This window comes from Lutjanus erythropterus, chromosome 20 (genome assembly GCF_056507025.1).
Source record: "Lutjanus erythropterus isolate fLutEry1 chromosome 20, fLutEry1.hap2, whole genome shotgun sequence".
In the NCBI taxonomy this organism is placed as follows: domain Eukaryota; kingdom Metazoa; phylum Chordata; class Actinopteri; order Lutjaniformes; family Lutjanidae; genus Lutjanus; species Lutjanus erythropterus.
Genome location: NC_139336.1, coordinates 19,909,610 through 19,934,147, shown reverse-complemented (window position 1 = coordinate 19,934,147; position 24,538 = coordinate 19,909,610). Strand labels below are relative to the sequence as shown.

The following is a 24,538-nucleotide window of genomic DNA, read 5'->3' as shown; positions in this document are numbered from 1 at the left end:
GTTCTTTCTTTCTGTCTTTCTTTCTTTTTGCAGCATACTGTATGTCATACGATCAGTAACTTGTAGTGAAATCTTTGTCTGGGTAGGCAGTGACCTATCAATCTGAATAGATTAAATTAACACAATTTAAATTAACTAATATTAACATAACGTAATTAAGGTTCAAATTATGCATGGATAGACAAAATATAGTCTACATTAATTTGACTATAAATCAACAAATATATACTGAGGGCCTACTGCAAAGTAAAACTAATACACAACCTAACCCATGGCCACATTGAGCTTATATCATGTCCACACAACACAATAAAAACAGAGAAAGTCACTGTGACAGGAAATGTGTGTGGATTATTGTTTGGCAATGTAACAGGCCACATCAATGAGGCTTTTTAAGATTTAAGATTTTAAGATTGTGCCCCCTGATATTTGCTGCTTAGGTCATGTCAATGCAACTATTGCCTGAAGTTTTGATAAAAGAATCTTTTATGTAAGAAATATCCATGCTGACTACCACTGTTTAGTTATCTCCACTAAAACAAAAATGATAGCTGCATGGAGTGATCCAGCTGTGGAAGTATGCATAATCAAGGTCAAACTGCTGGAAAGCAGTCTTCAAAACCGTAATACAAACAAACTAACTAACTAGCTAACTCACGGCAGATGCTTACTCATACTGACATCTGTGGGTGCACTGCTAGGTGGGCGGAGAGGTGCACAGTCCGGAGCAAGAGGGAGTGGATGTCACGCGACACGGAACACCCAATGACTGCAGGGCTGAAGCAGGGTCAGTCTGTGCCTCAACATTGGTCATTCAATACTGTGTGAGAACCAACTACGCCTGTGCAGACTTATGAAAATACTGACCTTAGAGCAGACAGAGGCACAGATAGCAGTTTTTAGGAGCAAGTTGTGGCAAAAGTAACAGGCTATAGTAATAAACAAACTATTCTGACTAGTTTTACTGGAGCATGTGAGCAATTCTGAGACAAAATATGAATAATTACAAATTTTAATTAAAATAAATAATATTTATAAAGGTATGAATTATTCATATGATGAAATATTCAATATATACAGCTACCATGTCATCTCAACATTTCTTTTTAGCTTTGGTGAGGCACTGCCAACCATGACCATACATCACTGCATATGTCACTCCAGTTTGTGCTGTTTGATGCGTTTCCAATATTCATGTTCAGAGAGCCCATGAGGGTTTTATAATGGAGTGTCTGATAGCTATAAGATTTACTTTACTTGGCAGTCTGGCTTAATCTATGCCCTTTTCTGTGCTTATCAATACTCCACCTTCACACCTGTACGCAAGACTGATGTGAATAATGGTGATACATCTTCAGGGTTTTGACATAGCTGTTTTTAAGTTGGAGCATTTGGGGGATTTTACTTGTATTTTTAATGATTTGTGTCTTCTTGTGCAATATTCCCATTATTTTCTTTTTTTAGTTAATAGGGTACATGTGCTGTCAATGTATCACTGCCATCAGTTCACTCTGTGTTGACATCAACATTACTACTTTCCCTCAAACTCCCAAATTCAAAGTTTCCAAGAACCAAGTGACTGATCTGAGACGTCAAAACACTGCACAGCCCGGAGCTGCTCCATTGACGATGTACAATGGAGGAGGCCTTAATCAGCCCATTTGCTAAATGTTTCACTGAAATTTAATCCAAATCCAAATGAGCTGTGGGGCTATTTTTTCCTTCCCAGAAAATGTGCCATTATCCTCATGAAACTGGAGGACACTGGATGGTGCATGCAATCACCGCTTTCATGTTTCCCAGCACATTTGCAGCTGAAGCGTAGTATCAGTGTGACAGTTGCATTGAGGCAAATTTAACTACATTTTTTTGCTCAAAGGATTCTCATTAACACAGGCCAAACTGTCCCAAGACACAAGAGTCACGAATTTGATACTAAAACTGAGTTGAGTTAAACAAACTGGTTCAGGAAATGTTCAGCACTGTAGCCCTGCAGTCACAGGCCTGAAGACACATTCACATAAAAGACAAAAGACAGAAATAAAGGAGCAGTCTTTTACCAGATGCTCACTTTTCAAGGATGAGTTCGTTCATTAGACCCTTGTAGGCTCTCCCACGGCTGAGCTAGACGCATGTATTATACAGATGCCTGGAGGCAAAACAGCTTAGATCGATCTGAAGAATAAACAGGTCAAGACCAAAGCGTTGATGAAGCAGACATTGATCTGACCACTCCCACGAGTCTGTGGAACAGCATCCACATCCAATGTTTCTCAAGTGCTTTTATTTCATTCCCCTGAAATGAGTCAAGTGTCTCGTTGCATGCTCAGCAGGATGTATATTTGAATTTGTGTTACAGAGTTTGACCTGCCAGCAGAGATACAGTTGGATATATCTCATGTGCAGTTTTTAACATATGGGTCATAGACTGTGCAGCCACACCAGCAAGAAAAATACTTGTACAAAATAAGAAAAGGTGCACAACATATGATTAGCTGATCAACAGAAAAAAAATCCAACTATTTTGATAATCGATCAGTCATCAAAATTTGCTGGCTCCAGCTTCTTAACTGGAAAAAGATTTGCTGTGGGTCTTTTATAACAGTAAATGAATAGTCTTTGGGGTTGCAGGGTCAGAGGGGTTGTTCAATTGAAAATGTTAGTCTAGCCTGCCTGACTCACTGATGCTTTATCTGATTGAGGTTTGTGCAACTTAGAATCTGTGACCCTGACCATGGCTCTGAAATATCAGTAGCCTATCTGTGCTGTTTTTCCTCAGTCCTGCCCTTCTGTCAGCTTGGTCTTGGCTCTATGATACTCTCTAAAGGCTATTCAATTATATATTGTAGTCCATATACTGTACATAGTAGTGACACCTTCATGATCAAAATGACAAAAAGCAAAGTGCAGTCTGGAAGAGCAAGATGAGAGGATCATAGAAACACACTGCTGCAGTATTCCTATAATAGCTCTATGATCATTCATGCATCCATGCTGCTGAAAATACACAACCAGACCAAGCCATGCCTGGAACAACTTTGGGGGAGTCATGACTACAGATATGGTTATGGTCAGTGTTTGAATTACCCCTGTGGCTTTCACGTGCAGACATTTTATCACCTACGTGCAAAAACATACTGTCAATACATTTCAATTCATGAAGAGAATATTTAGCCTGGAGCGCCAAAGAAACAGAAAAAATATTCACTGTTGTAACGCTGTCCATCAAGCAACAATAAGAAAGGTGATGTACAGTACGTAACATATGTTATATGCAGGAATATGCACTGCATTGTGTTTATTAGACACTTACTATTGCCCTATTATTTACTACAGGAACCTAAATAGACAGGAAAGTATAAATTCAAACAGAAAAAAAACATTGTCACTAAAGATTACAATATTTTGAAGCTCCCCCTGCATTTCTCAAATGAGGCTTCTCTCCCCATAGCACACATATTTACAATCCAGGTTACTGTTAGGATCACTGTTTTGTATTTTATTTTATTCTCGTTGGCTTAATACTCATCTACTGAGCATTGACTTTGATTTATAAATTCATATATAAATAAATTAAATTAGATGCATTAATATAAAATGTGTCCTGTTAAACACAGGTACCAGATCCAACTGCAAAGCCAGCAGCTCCAGTGAAGTCTCTGTGATTATACAACAGTGCTGATAAAGGCTGTGAATACTCAGACAAAAAAAAAGAGGTCAAACAGTTAAATATATTTCATTTTATCAAACCAGACCTTCTAGTAACACTCATTCTTATATTAAATCCCATTGTAAATGAACACGAGAAAAAAAATATAACCTCTAACACCCCCCTGTCTCTTGATGAATTACTGATTCATGAGAGTAAATGAAGGGGAACATGTATTCTATGTGGGTGGACAGATTACAAGTTTCTCCTGCCATTTGCTTTTAACTCTCGCCCTGGTGGCAGAATATTGAAGGATTGTACGGTTCCCCTTGTAAAAAATGTCCCTGTATTTTAATCTAGAAGAATGTGCATGTTGGCTCGACCCTTTCAGCCCTTTTTAAAAACACTCACCTCTCCAGCCCTCCATCTCTTTCAGGTTAAGTGTAGTAGGAGTGTTTGGTTGCATTCGAGCGGAAATTGATGAGCAGAATGGTGAAGTATGGACGCTGCGGACTAACCCTGATGATGAGCACTTAACTTTTGTAACATCAGAAGAGACAACTAGACTGAGTGGAGACTAACCTGACCTTAAATGGCATCAGACAGGAGTTACAAAACATATGAATATAGAAATCAATGGACCTGCCACGACCTTCAGTGGAGAAGCTTTTATCCAGTCACATTTCAAAATAAAGTTGAAGAAGAAATAAAACACTGATTTAGCAGAAATGAGTGATACAATACAGAGAAGTTTAGAGTGGCATGAATCCAAGTAGAGATATAAAGAAAACAAATTAATGAACTGAGGTTGGGAGATAAATTTCAACAGGAAGACCGTTCCAGAGTTTCAGAGTTCTGACAGCAAAAGGGCAATTTTGTTTAGTTTTAGATCAGGGGACTGCTAGCAGAGATTTCTTGCAGGATCTGAGGTGCAAGTTTAAAGTAGTTAACCCTGAGGTCAGTTTTAAAATCAATGGGAATCTGTTGCTAACAGGCAAATATGGGGGCGACAACAAATTCTGCAAAAGATGACAGCATGCTGATTTTTGAAAGAAGAGGTGAAATGGAGGTCCTGTACTACTTAACATGATAACCAAACTTTTGATTAGAATCTAAGATAACACATACATTTCTGATACGAAGCTCAAAGGCTGATTTGCAAAGAGCCTATGCTGTTGTGAGTATTTATCCTTATGTGTTGGCGTGTCTGTTTCACCCTGCAATTACTCCACCAAAACACCAGTTTGAGGTGGTATTTCTATGCCACCGTGTTGAGTTTACTTCCACCAGTGGCCACTGAAACTGAGTGAATCATGTTGGAGTTGAAGCTAGTTATTGTTGAATAACAGTTACTCGCACTAACAGAAAGAAAAGACATTATACATGGCTTGGCAGAATTTGCATTATGAGCAAGCCAGATACCATTACAGCTTATTACATACATCTTTGTTTCACAGAGGCATGTGCAAATCAATATGCCTAAACACTTACGACATAAACGTCACAGTCCAGAGAAGCAGCAGAAAAAGTGAAATCAAGAGTGACTGTTTGAGAGGTAAAAGATGAACCACTTGGGAGGTGCAGGTCATACATTGAGGACGATGGTACCAACAGCCACACTTCACGTTACCAGATGTTACAGGTGTGCACTGTGTATTTTAAAACAGTTATTCACTCTTGCTGTTGAAAAAGGCCACTGTATCAGATGCGTTTCGTGTGCTGTTGTTACAGTGATCTCTGGGCAGCCGAGGCTGTCTGAGTAAATCTCTGTATCAACACTGGCAGGCTGCGAGACAGATCAAGCCACCGTAGGCTTTTTATCCTGTATGAACTCACATCCACTGCAGTTTAAATACAGATTGAGTCACTGATTTTTCAGCAGCATATCACTCAAAACACACGCTTTCTAAAAATAATAATTAAAAGACACATTCTCTTGTTTTCTTCTGACCTTTCCCGTAAGCTCTGTCTCTTTGCTTGTACTCCATTTCAGCATCACAAACCCCAGATGTTTTAGCTTGTACTTCTGGGGTTTACATAAGTATAGAATGGCGAGGACCCTTGTTCAGTGAGTAAAAGTTAACAGCATCCCTGAGGAAAGACATGCTATGAAAAGCAATTAGACAGCCTGCCTGAACCCACATTTAAGCAGCCAATAGTTTGACACATGAGAGTCAGCTCTTATTAGATTCCCGCCGTGTTGTATCAGTTGCTCCTGAGGATGTCAATAAATGGATTTCCCTCAGATGTTTGCTTTTAAATGAGTCCCGATGCAGGGGACGTTCTTGTTTCGCTGCATGTTTATATGCGGGTTGACTCTCCTTTGAAGTTGTTTGTGTCTGAGCTGGTCCAAGAGGATATGCACCACTGCCTACAAGCATGGCAGCCACATCAGGGGGAGCGAGATGAGACATTTTGTTGTTTATGTTGTTATCATTTCATGGTGATGGACTGTAGTGTATACTCTGGCTTTAGAAATGCTAGCTGTGCCCCTCGGCCTGCAGCCAGCCGAGCAGCCTGTGGGTGGAACTGTGCCCACGTAGCCAGGAGGCAGCGGATTTGGAAGGAAGTATGAAGTCGTTTTTACTCTGTCTCATTAAAAGCACATTAGTGCCCACCCTCTCCATGCACACCCACTCAGCTACAGTACCTATCCTGCCCGACTGTGTCTCATGAAAGAGCTCTTCCCACAACATAAGCACACAGGTGAGAGGGGAGAGCTCCAGCAGAAGCAGGAAAACCCTTCTATAAATAAAGTCCAAGAAAACAAAAGTCGATGCTCATAATCAGTTTCATTACAGTAAAGTGCAGAAGCTGCACAGAGCTACAATAAACCGCCTGAAGTCACAGGAGTGGTTGAGTGTGCCAAGAAGCTGCAGATGCAGTAAGACTTTACTGGCATTTTTACAAGCTACAGTCAAAGTCAATAATGTTTGAGTGCTGAAACAATAAGTCAGTGAGTATTAATGGAAATTAAATGACATCAATTTAATAATCAATTATCCATTTAAAGAAGCTGTCAAGCGACAAAGGACAAACGTTTACTGGCTTAAGCTTCTAAATATGAGGATTTGCAATTTGAAGATGCCACATTTGGCTGATGGAAATGGTAACTGGGATTTTTCACTGTTTTCTGGTGGTTCATGGCTCCATGGATGACAATGTCAGTCTGTCATTCTGTCCAACGCTGTGGTTCAGACTGAAATATCTCAAAAACTGTTGTGTATATTGCCAGGAGGGAGTCGCTGATTTATTGACCAAATATCAGAATTAGATGATGTTCACCAATGGCAGTGACAGATGTTTACATGTTTAGTTGTATCAATTTCACGTTCAGTAAATGTTGTCTTGATATTTGCCTGGACTCTGGACAACAGTAGCTAGAATTGACTGGACACAGCTCTGGTATGACACTTTTCAAATGAAGGTTTCTTTATTTCCCTGGCAGAGACATCAAAAGCAAAAAACTATAAAAAAAAATCTGCACTGGCTATTTTAAACATTGGTATTTGTCCTGAATTGATTGACAATCGATGTATCCAAATCGAACAGACATTCATGGTTCAGAGAGAATGAATCTCAATGACATTAACACCACCAGCAGGTCATGGTTTTCTCTTAGCCCGTGAGACATTTCAATATCTTCTTGATGTTATGACAGCTGGTACAGATATCCTGTTATTACTCTCACAACCTCTCTGATGCAACACCTTATGGCTCTCTGGGTTGGGAAGCATTGGAATAAACAAATCACTGGAATAAACAGAAGAACTGACAACAAATATGAAATGTGAACATCCTTACGATGTTTAATAAATAGCTGAGGAGAGTACATATAGACAGCATTTTCACATGAAAAATTATATTGACATTCTAGTCCACAGAGACTCAGATGGATGAGAATTTTAATGAATTTACAAATACAGTAAGCCATTCTGAAAGGACAAATGAAAGCATGGATACAGGTGCTTCAGCAAATCAACCTCAGAACAAGAAAGAAAAAGAAAAGCGAAAAGAGGCCAAGTAATGAAGGGAGCAAGAAAGTGAGAGGCAGTGAGCAAGAGTGAGGAAATAGAGGGAGAGATGAATTATAGCCTCCTCCTGGAATCGATAATCTTGCGAATCACGGCCCCGGTGTGCTACAGATCTTTTTCTTTCCCTTAACCAAGCAGAGAGGGTGACAGATGTAAAGAGCGCAGCCTGCCGATTTATAAGGCTCCCAGACAGACCAGAGAGCAGAGAGAGATGCTGGGATAATCCTTGCTGTGCCTGAAGAGGAAGAAGGACAAGTAAAAGCAAATAGGACTAAGACAAAGAGAGGATAAACCTTAGGCTATTTAAACAGAGCATTTTTCTCCTGTTTGTTGGATTTTTTTTAAACAAAGTCTCCCACGCTTCCACCTCATTATCATTTGTTTGGCAGATGTCTCCACTCTGACTTCGTCCAAGTCTGCATGCTAGTAAAAACAAAAGGGAGTCTAATGCACTGCAGCTATGCCTTACTTTACACTGCTTCCAGGACATACATGCAGCCTCCTTATAGCTCTCCTATGCATATTTCACCACAGTCAGGTATAGGGAGCATTTAGTTTCAGTGCTATCAGAGGTAGTGAGGGATACGATGATCCTACCCGACAGGTATGATACTTACAGTAGCATTCTTCTATAAGAGGGCTTCACCTCACACCTGTTGTCTGAAGTCATTCGGACTGAAATAGATTATCACCTGCCTTTATCGCCCTCGTGTCTCGCCCATTTTGGTTCCTTTATAGTGTGTTCGTCCATCCGTCACCTACGCTTTTATCCTCCTGTCTGTCCTACACAATATCTCAGAGGACATTTATCAAACTCTGACTAAACTTAAAGGAAAAGTTTGACACTTTGGGAAATACACTTAGGCTATTTGCTATGGTGCTAAGACTTAGATGAGAGGGTAGATACAGCTCTTGTATGTGTAATAAATATAAAGCTACTAACATAGCTTAGCATAAATACTGGATACATGAGGAAACAGCTAGACTGGCTCTGGCCACCAGCAGCTATAAATCTCACTAATAGGCTTTATATTAACATGGTATATCATATTTAATCCATATAAAAACCAAAGTATAGAAACAAAGAAACAGTTTAGTGGTGTACTGAACTATTTCTTTGTCAGGGCCAGTTGCCAGGCAACCAGCGGAGATGCAGGTTATTGGTCCCTAGATTCAAAGGGCTATTTTCAAGAGGTGGGACCAAGTTATTGTTTTGCAAGTCACAAGTTAGTCTCATGTCTTTAGACTCGAGTTCTAAGTGAAGCCCCTGCTTAACACTGACAAGTCCCAAGTCCTGTACTTTGAGTTTCTAGTCTTAAAAAAGTTATTTCGTAATAGTTTCCAGCCTCATTGATTTACAACATTACGTAGCTAGTGTAAGAATAAGCTCTCTAATTATGTTAGTATTAGCCCTGGCTTTGTGCAACTTCAGATGTCAAACAAAGTTTAAACTTATGAGTCCCATGAGTTCAGTTCTTTCTGTGTTGACCACCTCATGGTTTTTGTTCGCAAACAAAATTAGTTTTGGTATCATTTTCCCAACTGGAGTTCAGTAACGTAACACCAGTTCATGGTCCTCTCCTGCAGCTCGAATGAATGTCGTTGGACTGTTTCAAACAAAGTGGATGTAGGGAATTAATTGTTGACTTCCAGACTGAATAATGAAATTATTATATTCATATATTATATTATATTATAGAAATTAAATGATTTGTGATGCATTTAAAAAAAAACATACTTTTTAATCTTAGGAGTTATTGGTGCTGTTAGTCAGATTTTTTTTTACCTTTGGACAGAGCCAGGCTTGCTTTTTCCTCCTGCTTCCAGTAGTTATGTCACATTTGCATGTAGCATCATATTTAAAGGGAAATCCGCCAATTTCTATGCACATAATTCTGTTTGCAAGTCTTGTCAAGCATTATGCATAAGTGAAAAAAGTATGTTGGGGCTCCAGAGGGAGCTACACAAACTTGTTCATAGCATGCTCCTCTTTTCTGCTTGAGGCGAGTGAGGTTACATTAGCCACTACAAGTACAACACACCCAAATCTCCCACAGAACTGTCTGAGCCTGTGTTCATTCTGATTAATGCAGGCACCAGGTTTTGACAAGGAATAGGAATGCATTGAATAAAAAGAGCCATGGTCGTGCCCATGTTCCATGGTGAGACTTAATTAGTATGCAAAAGATTTCAATGTGATTACACTGCTACTATTGTACACACAGCAGAACCATATGTCCCTTTCCCTGTGATAATCACAATATGTTTAAGAATGGTGGAAAATAGGAAGAAATTATGATGGACTGTTGCTCTTTCTACTATTTGTCCTTTGCTTATTGTTACTTATTTCAACCCAGACCCAGTGACCTTTTCCTAAACCTAAGCAAAAAATTTTGTTGCCTAACTCTAACCAAGTAGAGAACTTTTTTAGCATACACATGTGAGAGTGGTAAGTGATGTATCTTCTCATCTGACCAAGAAAGTGAATAAGCATATTTCTTAAAATGCCAAACTATTCCTTAAAGGCAAGGACGTGTGCCATCACTTCATTTTAATATTTCCTGGACTGTACTCAATGGCTCAAGGTCGGCACTACAGCTTTTCGCTGTCTCTGTATTCACTGATGGGAACAATGCGTCTCATTGCTACTTTTTTGGCTACTGTTAATTGGTACTGTTTGGTTGCGACGAGAGAGAAGTGCATCACACCAGTGAGTTCTCATGTTTTTCAAATGTGCTGATCAGCTCAAGGGGCTTATTCATGCGTCACTCACAATACTTCAGACACAAGTGACCTGGTTTTTAAAAACCCAAAGAAAAAGATGCATCTCCCTCTTGAATTCCTGTTGTCAAACTGACACTTGTCCTGGGCTTTACACTTACAACCCCAGCTCAAAACAAGGTGACATATCTGCTACTAATTGGCCCAGACAGAAGGGCAACATCTTCTTTTTTGCCTTGTTTGGTCTGTTTTCCCATCATTAATTTATTTATTTATTGTCTTTGATGGTTGTTTTTTACTTAGAGACTTAGAGAGCTGGCTTAGAGATGGCTTTATGGGAAAGAAGTGACACCCAAAACTGCAAACAGCTGGCGCCTTTCAATGGGTGACATTCAGCCTAGCTAGGAGACAGAATTTGTTGCTTGAGGGACCTCAGACCGAGACGCATTTAAATGCAAATTCTCGTCTTTACATTATTGATTGCTACACTCTGTACACTCTACTGGTGGATGCTGTTTCTTTTTTGCGCACTCTGCAGTTCCTTGTTCTTGTGGGACATAGTGGCACCCCATTGCAGAGCCTTTTAAATCAATAACCTCAGTATCATTAAGTAAAGATCATTTGTCTTCACACACTTTTGTAAAACTAACTGCCAACACCTTTAATACTGTCTGCAACAAATGGCCATTTTGTGATCCAAGTTGTAAACAAAGTGACTGATGTTTGTTTTGTCTCCTCTTTCCGACAGTCTGAAGACCACCCTGAAGAAGAAGCTGTCTGGTGACGTGGTCAACCTGTCCGGCATCCCGCTGTCTGGCCAAGATGTCCACCGCGTGGCTTTCTACCTCCAGAGCAGCAGTGACGCCGTGTCGGCCGTGGACCTGAGCTTCACCGAGCTGCAAGACGAGAGTTTACGGCTGCTGCTGCCCTACCTCAGCTGCCTGCCGAAACTGTCCATACTTGCCGTCAATGGCAACCGCCTGACACTCGCCATCCTGAAAGACCTGACGGACGCCGTGAAGGATCCTAAGAAGTTCCCCTGCTTGGCCTGGATCGACCTGGGCAATAATGTAGACATCTTCACCGTGCCGCAGCCTCTGCTTGTGGCGCTGAGGCGTCGCTTTGGTTTACGCAGCAGCCTCCCCACCATTTATGAGTACAGAGAGGCTCAGGCATTCGGTGGCTACAACCCAAACATGGAGACCTCTGTGGAGGAGCCCAGTCTGTACGAAGAAGGAGAAGGAGAGGAGGATGATAGAGAGGAGGAGGAGGACAGGCTGGAGCTTCAAGCCTGGGGCTTTGGAGAGGAAAACATGTCAAAAAATGTGCCGGTACACTTCTGTGGGAGGTGATCGCCCAGAGCTGCTTTCTTTTAGACTGGCTGCCCCTTAAATCCATCAGTATCACATCGCCTCAAGTTTAGCCTCGTGTGTTAGCAGGTGTCATTGTGGCAGATGCTTACAGTGACCCACATGTTTCTGAAAATAGCTGAACTGTGTTGTGTGTCCCGCTGGATGCTCTGACTACTGAAACTCAGTAGTGTGATGGAGGCAGCTCTGTGGTTGTACAGACATGAAGAATTTATTTATGGATTGATTCGACCTTCATTTATCCAGGAGGAGTTGAACTGAACAGAGTGTGTTCCGTTCCTGAAGTTTTGCGCTCTCACGGCTTAAAACTTCCTATTATTCACCATTCTGTCCACTGCAGCAACTGGGGGTTTAGTGCCTTGCACTAGGGCACCTCAACAGTAGCAGTTGAGCAAAAACTCATTTATGCTTAATGTTAAGCTCCTTTTACACCGGACAAAAACCCACTAACACCCACTAAAAATTGGGCTTTTGGCTTTGGTGGGAAAGGGTATAATCGGCATTCAGTCCTGGGTCAGATGACTCTGCAGTGGTCACAGGTATTTATCAGCTCCAGCTCCAATCGGCACTGATGTAAACATGACGCCCGGGTGGACAAGCTAATTTTTGCCTTTTTTTCAGTGGAGGCAATGAAGGCCTGTCCGCCAATATGTAGCTATGTATTTAATGGCTGCACAGACCACCTCCATCCACAATGCTGCCTCTGCTTTTGCCCCTTTCTCAAGAGGTACATTATTACAGCCTCCTCCGGTGTCGCCATGTTTGTTGTTGTCAGAAACTTTTGACTCTTCTTCTTCTTTGAGGTAACCTTTGACACTGAGCTGCGCCCTCTAGTGGATGTATTGCTTAACATCATGCCAGCTTAAAGGATGGAGGTATGTTGGTTGTGACAGTTACATCATTTGACATATATTTTCTATTTTCACACATAAAGGTTGAGCACATTTACTCAGCTGGTTCAGCCTCTCGGACTTCACCCCCACTGCCCCATTTCTGTGAAAAGTTTCTCAAAGTCAAATTTGTTTAATTTCAACTAACATTTTGCTAATACATCTAGATTTTTTGTTAGAGCCCAGCAGCATTATTTTCACATGAAATATGCTTCCATTTTTTCTGGACACAGCATTAATTTGGGAATTATTTTCAAATGAATGGTGTGTTATGTCAATCAAGCATACTGAATCCTTTTTAATTTAAATTTCCAGCACAGATTTTTTTCAGTATATACAGCACTGATGTTACAGCTGTATGGAGAAAAGTGTCAGCCTGATACACACACATGCAGCCATGCAGACGACACACACCGTGTGTGAGCTGCTGATGAACTGATTACTGCCTCTATCAGGCCTCGTTAGGCCCCTTCAGGCACAGATGGTGAGCAGGGGGATCTATTTTTTCTCGGCAAATAGGACTAGCCCCAGATAATTCCGTCCACTGGTGGTTTATGAATGATTCTATTTATGAATCAGACCATAAGCAACAAGAAAGATGTCCCCTCTGTTTTTAAAGGCGTACACAGAACTGACAAAGAAAAGACTACAAACAGCTCTGCTTTTATCTTTTCTTCTGTGGTGCTACAGCGTGCACATACATTTTTGTTGTGGCATGAACAAAGTGCAACACATTCTTTTTGACTTTGTCTTTTTTTAGATGTGTAGTTCTCATCCTTTTGTATTGTTTTTTTAAAGAATTGGGCATGACTGTTTACTGTAGCGTGACATCAGTTCCCACAGAGAGCATGTTTACATGTACATTAATATTCCAATTACTTCGAGATTGTTTTGGGGGGCATTTGATAAAATCTGCCGCATGTGAACACAACTGTATGAGCCCACACTCTATCCTGCCTACAGATGTTAATGTGGTCTGTACTATTTCCATGTTATTATTCAGGAAAATCTGTTTATTTCTGTCTACAGGGATATTAATGAACGGGATGTTAGGTTTGTGTGTGTTTGTGTGCGTATGAGAGCATAATTAGAGTGTGTGCTTGTGTGCATGAGTGTGTTGTGGACACGCAGAGTAAATTACTACCTTTGATCGTCGAAATGAAATGTTTACTCATTTGCACTTTAAGGACAACTCCGTCCCTGAATGCACAAGCTTTGTTTTAATGGGTTGTTGTTGACATAAAAACAACTCACTGAGACGCCCACGTCCTGAAATAAATGTTGTATCTCAACTTTTTTTGATTTAATAGATAAAACGTCAAACTTCATACTCATGTCACTGTTATGTTAAAATCAGTTGTAAATTTACTTCATTTTTCATTTGGGCTCATTACATTGTGGCCCAATTTTTAAGTAAAAGTGGTGTTTGCCTGCTGTTGCTTCAAAAATAAACATAATTTTAATAACAGTTGCCTGTTGTGGATTGATTTTTGTAGTCAACAAGTCTGATATAATGATGATTTTATTAAGACTTTGAAAACACTCATTGTATACTATCCATGACATAGTGTTTTATAACTGTGCCACACATCCTGCACACAGGTCATGTTATGCCCCCGGTGGGGGGATGTGTGACTCCCCCACTCTTCCCGCTCCCTAGAAAGGCTGTCAGCACAATGAAGCAAAGTTCATGTGTTGACGGACTGAAGAATAAGGAATAGTTCACTCCAGTTTTCATAATTATGTAGCCTTCCTACCTTGTAATCTGTGGGATAACAAAATCTGCACCTCTTCTGTGGCTAATGTTAATTTCATAATGATCCTCACTCCCTGAATTCAAATAGCAGAAATTAGTGACAATGTGCAAATACTACTGGCCTATTTTTAGGTGAACTTAATATGCAAGAGTAGTCTTACATGTCACTGTTTACCCTTTGATGAATGAGCCACTTTTTTCAAATAAAAAGGGGCATACATTAAGAGTATGCCACATAATTTTTACCATAGGTTTTTCTTTTTTTACATAACCACTGTAACTGAAAATATGAGAGTCTAATTAATTAGACAAAGACAGTTGGGATTTCATTTTACATTTTATAATGACAAAGAAGCTTCTGTGTACCTGTATCTCCATCACATGCGTATAAAGCCCTGAATGCTAATAATTGCCCTGATACCTCAGGGACATATTAGAGAACGTCTGATGACTCTGGGGTTTTTCAGCAGCTGGTTTCCATGTCAGCATTTATACACTGTGTGAATGAGAAGGGTTCCCTGTATGGACCTGTCAGGGATAGAATAATATCAACATCCTGCTGACTTGTAGCTGCTCTGCTAGCGAGGCATTTTCATGTTCACCGGGGGAGAGCCTGAGGCCATCCATCTTCGATCCCTGTTCATCCCTCTAAAAGAAACGGAGGAGTGTCAGATAACACAGGATCCTGTTCTGGTGTGCAGCCGACGAGCCTGAAACAGCCTACAGACATTTGGCAGTTCAGGCCCTTCATGTCTGTGCTGTTTATCAGACATAAACAATGTCTCTGGTACAGCAGTGGGGAGTAACAACCCACGTCTAGCACTATAATGCTATACTATAATTGCAGTAAATGCAGCTTTTAAGGCACTCGTGGAAACTTTACACTTTTATTTCACAACATTTTGGGGGAAAATATTATCATTTTTATTTGTAACTGATGATTTCTTTGCATATTCTTTGTACATATATATATACATATATATATATATATATATATGTACATATATGTACATATATATATGTACATATATGTACTCATGGATAAGATGAGTGCTGTCTAAAGCAACAGCCCTGCAAGAAATCCTCCCTTCATGAATGTTATAATGTTCAGTTTTGGTTGAAACTGTTTTAGAAAGGTGTTAATTCAACCATGTGGTCATTCCTAATGTTTATTCTACCCTCTGGTATCTGTGGGTTGGAAAATATACTAGACACAGCACCACAAGCTACAGCCTCCAAAATGACCATAAAGTTGAGTCAAGACCATTAAATCAAAAGTTCTTCTCCGTAAAAACAGCAGCTGAGAAATCAGTCTCACCACAATGTCCATTTAGTAGCTGCACTGTAGCTTTCAGTCAGATAATCTTCCCCATCTGCAGATGAGGTTCACCAACATGCCACTCTGAATCCCGATGGATCACAGATTTTTTTCTTCATAAAGTGTAAAAAATAAATATTAGGGGTTCACTTGGCAAATCAAACAAGGGATGCAAAGATTAAAAGGTTAATAAACAACTTTTTAGGTTACAGTTTTATTAGTTTGCATCAGGTACACAACTCTGTGTGACGCAGGACATAAAGCACCACTCAGTCCCTTTTTCTCCTGCACTGTTCAAGCATTTATACTGACTTTTTGCTACAGTTTTCAGGTACTTGTGTTTTTCCATTGTATGCTACTTTATACTTCTACTCAACTACATATGGGAAGACAATACTGTGGTTATTACTCCATTACATTTATTTGATAACTGTAATTACTAGTTGCTTTGCAGATTAGGATTATTAATGCAAATAAAACATGCCGCATTATTATAAATTAATTTGCCCAGCAGTATATAAAGTACGTGAAATAAGCTCCACCTTTACCAGCTGCAACAGGAAAGAGATTAACACATTAAAGCATCAGTAATTATAATCCAGTAATATGATATTTATGATTCTGACATTGGCCATTCAGCATAATGATGAGTCCTTTTACTTTTGGTACTTCAAATAAAGTTCAGTGTAAATTCAGTCAGGAAGTCTATCTTACGCCTCATTCATCCCTAACCGTTCTTCTCTCCCCCCCTCTCTCTTTACCCACTAATTCTCTTTAAGTTTACCAACCACAGTTAGCCACAGTTTGCACCAATCGTGTCAAATAAATGTCAAATAAATAAATATATTTGTACACTCAGAATGAGTCTCTCCTGATTGAAGTGTATTTGAATAGCAATACTTTTACTTAAGTGAGACTTTGAATGCAGGACTTTTACTAGAGTATTTTTACACTGTGGTGTGATTTTCCACCATTAAACTCCATGTTACAGATCAGTGGTTCCCAAACTGGGAGGGAGGCCCACCTGGGGGGCGTGGGCTTGAACTTTTGTCAGCTTCCAAACAGGGGGCACGCCAGAGAAATTTTGAGTTTTAGCCTAACATGACATAATACTTTAAGATCTTCTGTAGAAATTTTAGACTTCTCAAAGAGCACATCAGTCTTCAACTGAACTGACGTGATTTGCATGACAGCTCAGGTACAGATGCATCAGCAACAACAATAAAATGTTGTATACACGTTACATCAATAATAAAACACCAAGATTTTTATCATCAAGGTGGTGTTTCTGCAGATTTTTCAACAACATTATCCTCAATTTATTCACAAAACCAACAGCAGAGCCAAGTCGTTACTCATTGATCTGGTTATCCTTGGACATGGGATAATATGTTACATACCAAGTTATAAGTTTGTGACATGTGCTTCAGTGATGTTGGAGGCAGTGGGAATGTTTTCATTTTTTCATTCTTCTCTCTCACCTTTTGTGGTCTGAGTCCAATACAAACTATTTCACAACATCTTCAACTCAGTTAATGGGTCATAAAGCTGTAATGCAGTCTGTGCTGGTTTGTTGTGCTTGGAAGAAGTACTCAGATCCTTTATTTCAGGAAAAGTTCCAGTAACATAATATTAAATACAAGTAAAGGTCCTGCATCCAAAATCTCAGTACAGATGTATTATCAATTATAATGTATTTAAAGTATAAGGGTAAAAGTTTAGCTACTCTCATTCCTGACCTTGGGGTCAGGCCCCTCTGAAGATAAATCTGGAGGGTCATGAGATGATAAATGGGAGAGTAGAAGGAGAAAAAACAGTTCTACCACACTAATGCATTTTCATTCTTTCTCTCATCTTTGCTTTTTGAGAAAAAATTTGATTATTTGAACTCCTCAGGCCTCAAATAGTTATTTAAATGAAACCATCTGTGATGTTTGTGCAGGAAATCTCTGTTCAGTGGCACAAACGATTACGAAATGTGAAATGTGACAGGGCAAAAAACCAAAACACTGCTTCTTGTTTTTCTTTTTTTTCTTTTTTTTTTTTGTAAAGGATGACAAGGCAAAAAGGCTGTGAACTACTAGTCCTGTGATACAAGATATCCGGATATGTCCCTGTTGACCAATTGTCTGTAAGAAAAGCTTCATACTAGGCCTGAAAGTGAAGGGAGACCAGGAAGTGATGCAACATTTTCTCACTGGCATATAAACCTGTCTGTCTAGTTTCAAGTGCTGTGTAATTTCTCTCAACTGTAAAATGTAAGTAGGGGGCTGTGGGTTTTTCCAGTTTAGGAGGACGTCATAATATCCTCTCTTTCACAAACCCTGTTGTGTGGTTTGTAACTATGATCTGTAACTAAGTACTCTGAGAGCTACACAAGTAAGTCAGAAGATAAACCTTGTAGTACCTTCTCAAAATAGTAGTTAGTATATTATACTGTGGTGGAAAGTATACTGTAAGTACAAGTACCTTGCTGTGCTTTTCATTCCATGACTTTAGTTACTTTACAGATTCATATTAATAAAATATAATGTTGTAGATTAAGATAAGCCTTAATTGTGTAAGAATTTGCGATCCTTCTCAAACTACCAAGCAGTATAATTACAAATCAGCTGCAATATCAGAGTGACATAATAACATAACATAACATAACATAAAATAACATAAATTCAGCATATTTTGTTGCTTATTTTACTTTTTTTTATTACTTTTTTGTATACGGAAGATTTTGAATGCTGAACTTTTACTTTAACAGAGTATTTCTAAACTGTGGTGTTACTACTTTCACTTTCAAGTAAAATGTCTGAGTACTTTTTTCACTACTTTTATTTTACATATTTCTGGTTTTATTGTTAGTATCAGTGTTTTTGCTGGTTTTATGTTTCTTATTTTACGTTTGCTCTTTGATCTTAGGTCGCTTGTTTGCTTATTTTTGCGGATTACATGACTTCTGTTTTTGCTGACATATAAAGTTTATTGAGGTGAGATTCCTTCTATAAGCCTCTACATGTTTTCTGCCCGGTTCGCTTCTTTCTTTTGTTGGTCGGTTTCTGCTGATCAGTTGATTGTGAAACACAGTTTTTAAATAAAGCATTTTAAAACCCTTATATTGCCTATATTTTTTAACTTGCATTTGTACAGATTTTCCAGTAATGACAATCAAATACACAACACAAGTGGCAGTTTGTTGTCTTTTTGAAAGCATGCATACTCCATCTAGTGGCTGTTGTTGGCAGCACAGCTCAGCTCCTGGCTTCAGCTCCACGTGGGGCTTGTCTGTGCAAGAAGCAGCTGAATGCTTTTGTAAAACTGGAATTTAGATCCTTTATTCATCTGCACCATCTCTGGCCTGGGCACAGAGAACAGAACAATAAGTAGGAAATCTGATGTCTGTATTTGCTACTGCAAGTCAAGTGAACAGACACCGAGTCCTCCCAAGAAGACTGTTGCACTTATAAAAATCTGGCACGTGTGTGTGTGTGTGTGTGTGTCTTCGGGGAGTGGCTGTGAGGTGAGTTGGGGTGATCCTCTTTATGTTTCTCCCCATGTTTCACAATCCTGCAGACAGATGGGTGTTGGACTCTGTCCCAGACCCTGAGAAGCCAATGATCCTCACGAAGAGTTTGAACTTGTCATCTGGTTCTCATCCAAAGTTAGCTTGTAAAGTGACACCCCCACATGCATGGGGGATCCAGAAACATCCCGTAGAAGGAGTTGCATCTTGGTTTTGTTTTCCTATTTGATGAAGATCAAAACAAAGAAAAAATCCTCAAGGAGAGCGCATGTATTCCAGTAAATATTTTTATTGTTATTTCCATGATGTAGTCAAAAGTGTATTATTAGAAACAGAGTGAAAGAGTGGATCGATTAGATTAGATTTCAGCTGAGTTGTGCAACAGTGTGAACGTGGGTGGCAGCTGTGGGAACAAAGAAATAAGAGACTGTGAGAAGAAAATGAATATTCAAGAGTTACCTGTGCTAAGAACAAACTATTGGCCTCCTCCCTTCAGTTTATGATCAAGTCGGATTCAGCGGTCGTTTGGTGTAACTGGAGTTGACTTTTCTTATTTTTTCTCTTAATAGAAAATTAAAAGAAAATGTAACAAACCATTTAAGAAAATGTCGCTGCACGAAGCCCAGTAAGTCTTATTTTCAGGTGATTATACACTAATGAAAATATACTTATGAATATTATATTCCATCTCTTCCATATGAATAATAATCTTTATTGAGCAGTTTTCAAAATTTACTTCACTTTATTACTTTACAAAGAGAGTAAAATAAAACAGACAAGTCATTCATTTATTTAAATGAAAACAGTTTTTTTATATATATATTTAGTGTATAAAAACCAATATAAGGCAAGAGCACAAAAATAAAAACATTTAAGAAATAAAAGACAGTTCAAAAACAATTAAAACTCAGGTATATCAGAAAAGCTCTCTGATAAAACTATGTTGGAAGAAGTTTTTAAGGAGATCACTCTTTCAACCTGGTTTCCTTGGGCAGATTGTTCCAGGGCTTCAGGACCCTGCCTGCAAACACTCGAACAGATAAAGGACCTCTGCCCGACGCTCTCATGGTACATACTGGAGCTCAAGGTAAGAGGCCTGTGATATAAGAGGGAGAGACTTCATGAACAGTCTTAAAAGTCATCAGTAAATCTTAAAATGTGTTCTAAAACATGCTGGGAGCGTGTAAAGAGGAGTAATGTGATCATGTTTCCCAGGCTGTTGAGATAATCCAGATGTGATGAGATGAAGGCTTGTAAAATGTTTTGTGTGAAAACCATATGTGAATTTCCCAATGTGGGATCAAGTAAGCTCATGTCATCTTACCTTATATTAGACACTTTATATGTCATAAAATAATTCTGGAGTGGATTTTAAATCTAAACAAGCTGACTGATCAATAATAGACAACATATTTAATTTAAATCTGTTAACAAAGGCCAGTTTTAGTGAAAAGCCAGTTATTTATGAGAAGATCAAATTTTCTGTAAAGCCTGACAGGAAACTGAAACTCTGCATGGATAAATAAAAACGAAAAGGAAAGACAAACAAAGAAGGACCAAGTGTTGACACAAACAAAAACCCACTGAGTGGGAGGTCAAGTCCGAACTGTAAACAAAATATGAGACACTGGGAAGAAACATCAACAGGACCAGTGGTGCTGTTTTCTTAGACAGATGCTTATTTTCCTGTTTAGATGATGTCTCTTTTACATCTGTACTTTTTAACTTTCTCGCTCGCTTTAAGTTTGCTGTGTCTCTCTGCGTCACCAGTCTGACAGTCATCTTCTAATCACACCGCCTGATGAGACTGTTGCACCAGTCTGTGTAAACTCATACACACCCACATTCAAAGTCAATCACATCGTCTTGTGGCAGCTCTGACTCAATTCTGAGGTGACTGACACTGATTCCTAGAATTTAGCATTCAACATCGGAATGAAATAAGATCTTCAAATATGTTCATCTGATGCTTCAGACTATCTACTTGTAGTAATACACAGTTCTGCAGTGGTGAAATGTAACTGGGTACATTTACTCAAGTACTGTCCTGACATTTATACTTGTACTTCACTACACCTCATAGGCAAATATTGTACTTTTTACTCCACTTTCTTGTCCACTGAAAACTATGCATCTCTGAATTCTGTGGTCGAGAATTTGAATTTTATCTGATAAACTGAAGGATTAAGTGTTCCTTTCTGGATTACGAAAATTCTCCTACGTCTTGAGCTAAACAGACTATCATGGATTAACTGTAAAATGCATCGTCACAAAGGTGAAGATGGGGCTGTTTTTCTAAGGTCATGAAACTTTTTAGTGGTTTTCACCAGACAGCAACACCACACACATATGGTAATAGACTTAGATGCATTGCTGTAACTACCCCAGTAGAGGACGTAGCAAAAAATTTCAACTTTGAAGACCTACAGCAGTAAAATGCAACATACTTTCATGCAATACTAATTTAAAAACATCATACATATTAATATAACACTGACAAGGACCCTCTGACTGCAGAACAGGTACTTTTACTTTTGATACATTAAGTAATATCTGCTGATAATGCATACTTACATACTTTTACTCAAGTAAAGTTTTCAATATCTTTCTTCCACCATAGGCCTGTTTACACAGATGCAGTGTGGGGACTCCACAAAAGGTGATTTTACACAAGGCTGACTATTTAAGCTTAAAGGTTAATTAAAGGGAAAATTTGCCACTTTTTCATCCAATCAGTGTTAATGGTAAATGTTCCTCAGTGTGTATTGACTGAGAAAGCTGAGTTCTCGTGCTGCACAGTCTGTTGATTTTTATGTGGTTGGTGTTGAGGAAGACATTTTTGTGACATTATGTCACGTTGTATCTTGCCCAACAAACAGCTATAGGCTAAGGGTGGTAATACACAGCAATATGGGCAGAAGCTCATGTGCAATGCATCCTGGTACATGTAGGCACTGCTGCACGACTCCACAAGCAGGAGGACTCATTTTCATGGTTGATATAGCACTTATTCCATCATTTGACTACATTTACAGCACTAATTGAACAAAAAGTGGTAAATTTTCCCTTTAAATTGTCAAAAGTGGATCAAACAAATCACTAAATTTCATGTCTTGGTCACAGCATCAAAAAATTCACAAAACCAGCAGCAACAAACTGTTCAAGTACCTACAGATAATCCGCTGACAGTTTTCACTGGATGTTCTTTCTGCTGAAGATATAGTTCCTATGAAAACTGTTGGCAGTGAGCTCTGTGGATTATCCAGAGGAAATGGGACACTGTTTATGGGAGAAACAAGATGTTGATTTCTTCAAACTGTGAACTTCACTCAGTGCCATTGTCAGACATGGCTGTGTCAAAAGTAGAGCATAAAAACCAAAGTATCAGCACTGATTGACATCATTAAAGGTCAGTGAGAAGATATGCAGTAATTTGGATGAACTGACCCTTTAAGGTAAAGTCGCAGCTATATTTACTCTTTTTCAAGTGTGAGAAAGAGTTTGCACACTTCTATCCCTTTATAGCTCCAAACTTTGATGTTTAAACTCTGAATGGAAGAATATTCAGGCCAAATCCGAAGCTTTAAGTGTGTCACTGGTGGCCCGGAGGCCTCCACACACACATACACACACACACACACACACACACACACACACACACACACACACACACACACACACACACACACACATCTTTTAATGTGGTTGTGTGAAATAAAATCAACATAGTAGGGCCACTGTTTGATGTAGTGAAAATGTCAGAGAATTTAAAGAGACCCAGGCACACTGTAAAACTTATTTCTTACTATTTGTTTAACTTGGGAAAAAAAAGTTAGCGTTTGGGCTGTCTTAAAATTTTAGGTTGATTAAATTTGAAGAGACAAGTTGAGGTAATTTTGCAGTGATTCAACACTTTCAAACTTTCAAATTAATTCAGTTGTACTCAAGAAAACATGTTCAATAAGTTTATGATATTAAGTTCAACCAACAGCTCTTCAGTCACACTGAAAGCTATTACCAAAAATAAAATAGATTTCCTTTTAAATTTTCTCAGTTTGAAGAGTCTTTTAGAGTTTTAAAGGTCACACAAAGAACTTACACCTGCAGCTGCTCTTGTTGGTGCTACTTTGTTCCAGCATCGGCACAAAGACAATATGTGGAGCATTCTGTCTTACGGTGCACAATAGTTTTAACTCCCAAACACTGCATGTTGTTAAGTCTGCTAATATGCTGACAATGTTTACTTAGGAACTTAAATTAATGTGTTGATTAAACTTTGTACAGTTCATTCATTCAACTTGTCATTTCATCAAGTCAAAAGTGAGAAGAACTCATGTTTATAAGTTCTGGTGTGTTCTGAAAATAAATTCTAGTAATTTTAAGTTTGATTAACTTTCAGCAAATAAACCTTGTATATCTACATTGAGATAATGAGAAAAGATTCTAGTGAAATTCCTTTGATTTTTTTTTTTTTTTTTTTTTTTTTTTTTTTTACAGTACAGCAGCATAATACTGCACACTTGCATCATTATGATTCCTCAGCACCTTAAACGCACCACTGCTGCAACAGTTACATAAATTATAACTTTTGTGTGATTTCAGCTGCATTATGCAGTGGGAGCAGAATGAGCAGCATGAGCAGCCTTCCTCCCCTGCGGCTCAATTATGTCTGAATGATAATAATAATGACGTGCAGCTATCTGCTGCCCCCTGCGGGCTCACTGCGGTACTGGAGATGGGATGGAAGAAAACCCCTCTCTAATCTCTGTACTGCAGACAGCAGCCTTGTGTGCACTCTCATACACACACACACACACACACACACACACACATGCACACACACACACACACACACACAGGCTAAATATGGCGGTAAATAAGATTGTGGACGCATTTAGTTTTGGTACCATACAAACAGAAATAACTCTGCGTGTGTTGGCGCTCGGGATAATCTCGGTTTTAGCTCCTCTGATTGAAGAAGGAGCATGAAAAAAGAAAAGGTAATTCCTCAACATTTTTTCTGCTTTTGCGCCTAAATCAATAGTGAACATTTTAGTGAAATAAAATAACCCCCCCAAAAATAACTTTAAAAAATTTAAAATTTGATTCGTGTGTGAAGCAGCTGAGCATGAAACCTGTCACATTTATTATAAGGAGAAAAAAAAAGCTAATTCATCACTAGAATAAACCGAAGCTGTGAAAATAGCATGATGCGTCTGTCTGTCAGCTTCTCACATGCGTCTTTACGCACGGCTCTGAACGCCCACTCCGGCGCTGTGTTAAGGC

General features: G+C 39.1%; 1 protein-coding gene across 1 annotated transcript in view; it reads left to right on the top strand.

Annotated features, from left to right (window-relative positions):
• lrrc75bb (leucine rich repeat containing 75Bb) overlaps positions 1 to 12,034 on the top strand; it is a 42,238-nt gene extending 30,204 nt beyond the window's left edge. The window contains exon 4 of the mRNA XM_084746014.1: positions 11,153 to 12,034. Coding sequence (XP_084602140.1) covers positions 11,153 to 11,756 — 604 coding nt within the window. The 3' untranslated portion in view covers positions 11,757 to 12,034. The remainder of the gene's footprint in view (positions 1 to 11,152) is intronic.
• The last annotated feature ends 12,504 nt before the right edge of the window (positions 12,035 to 24,538 follow it).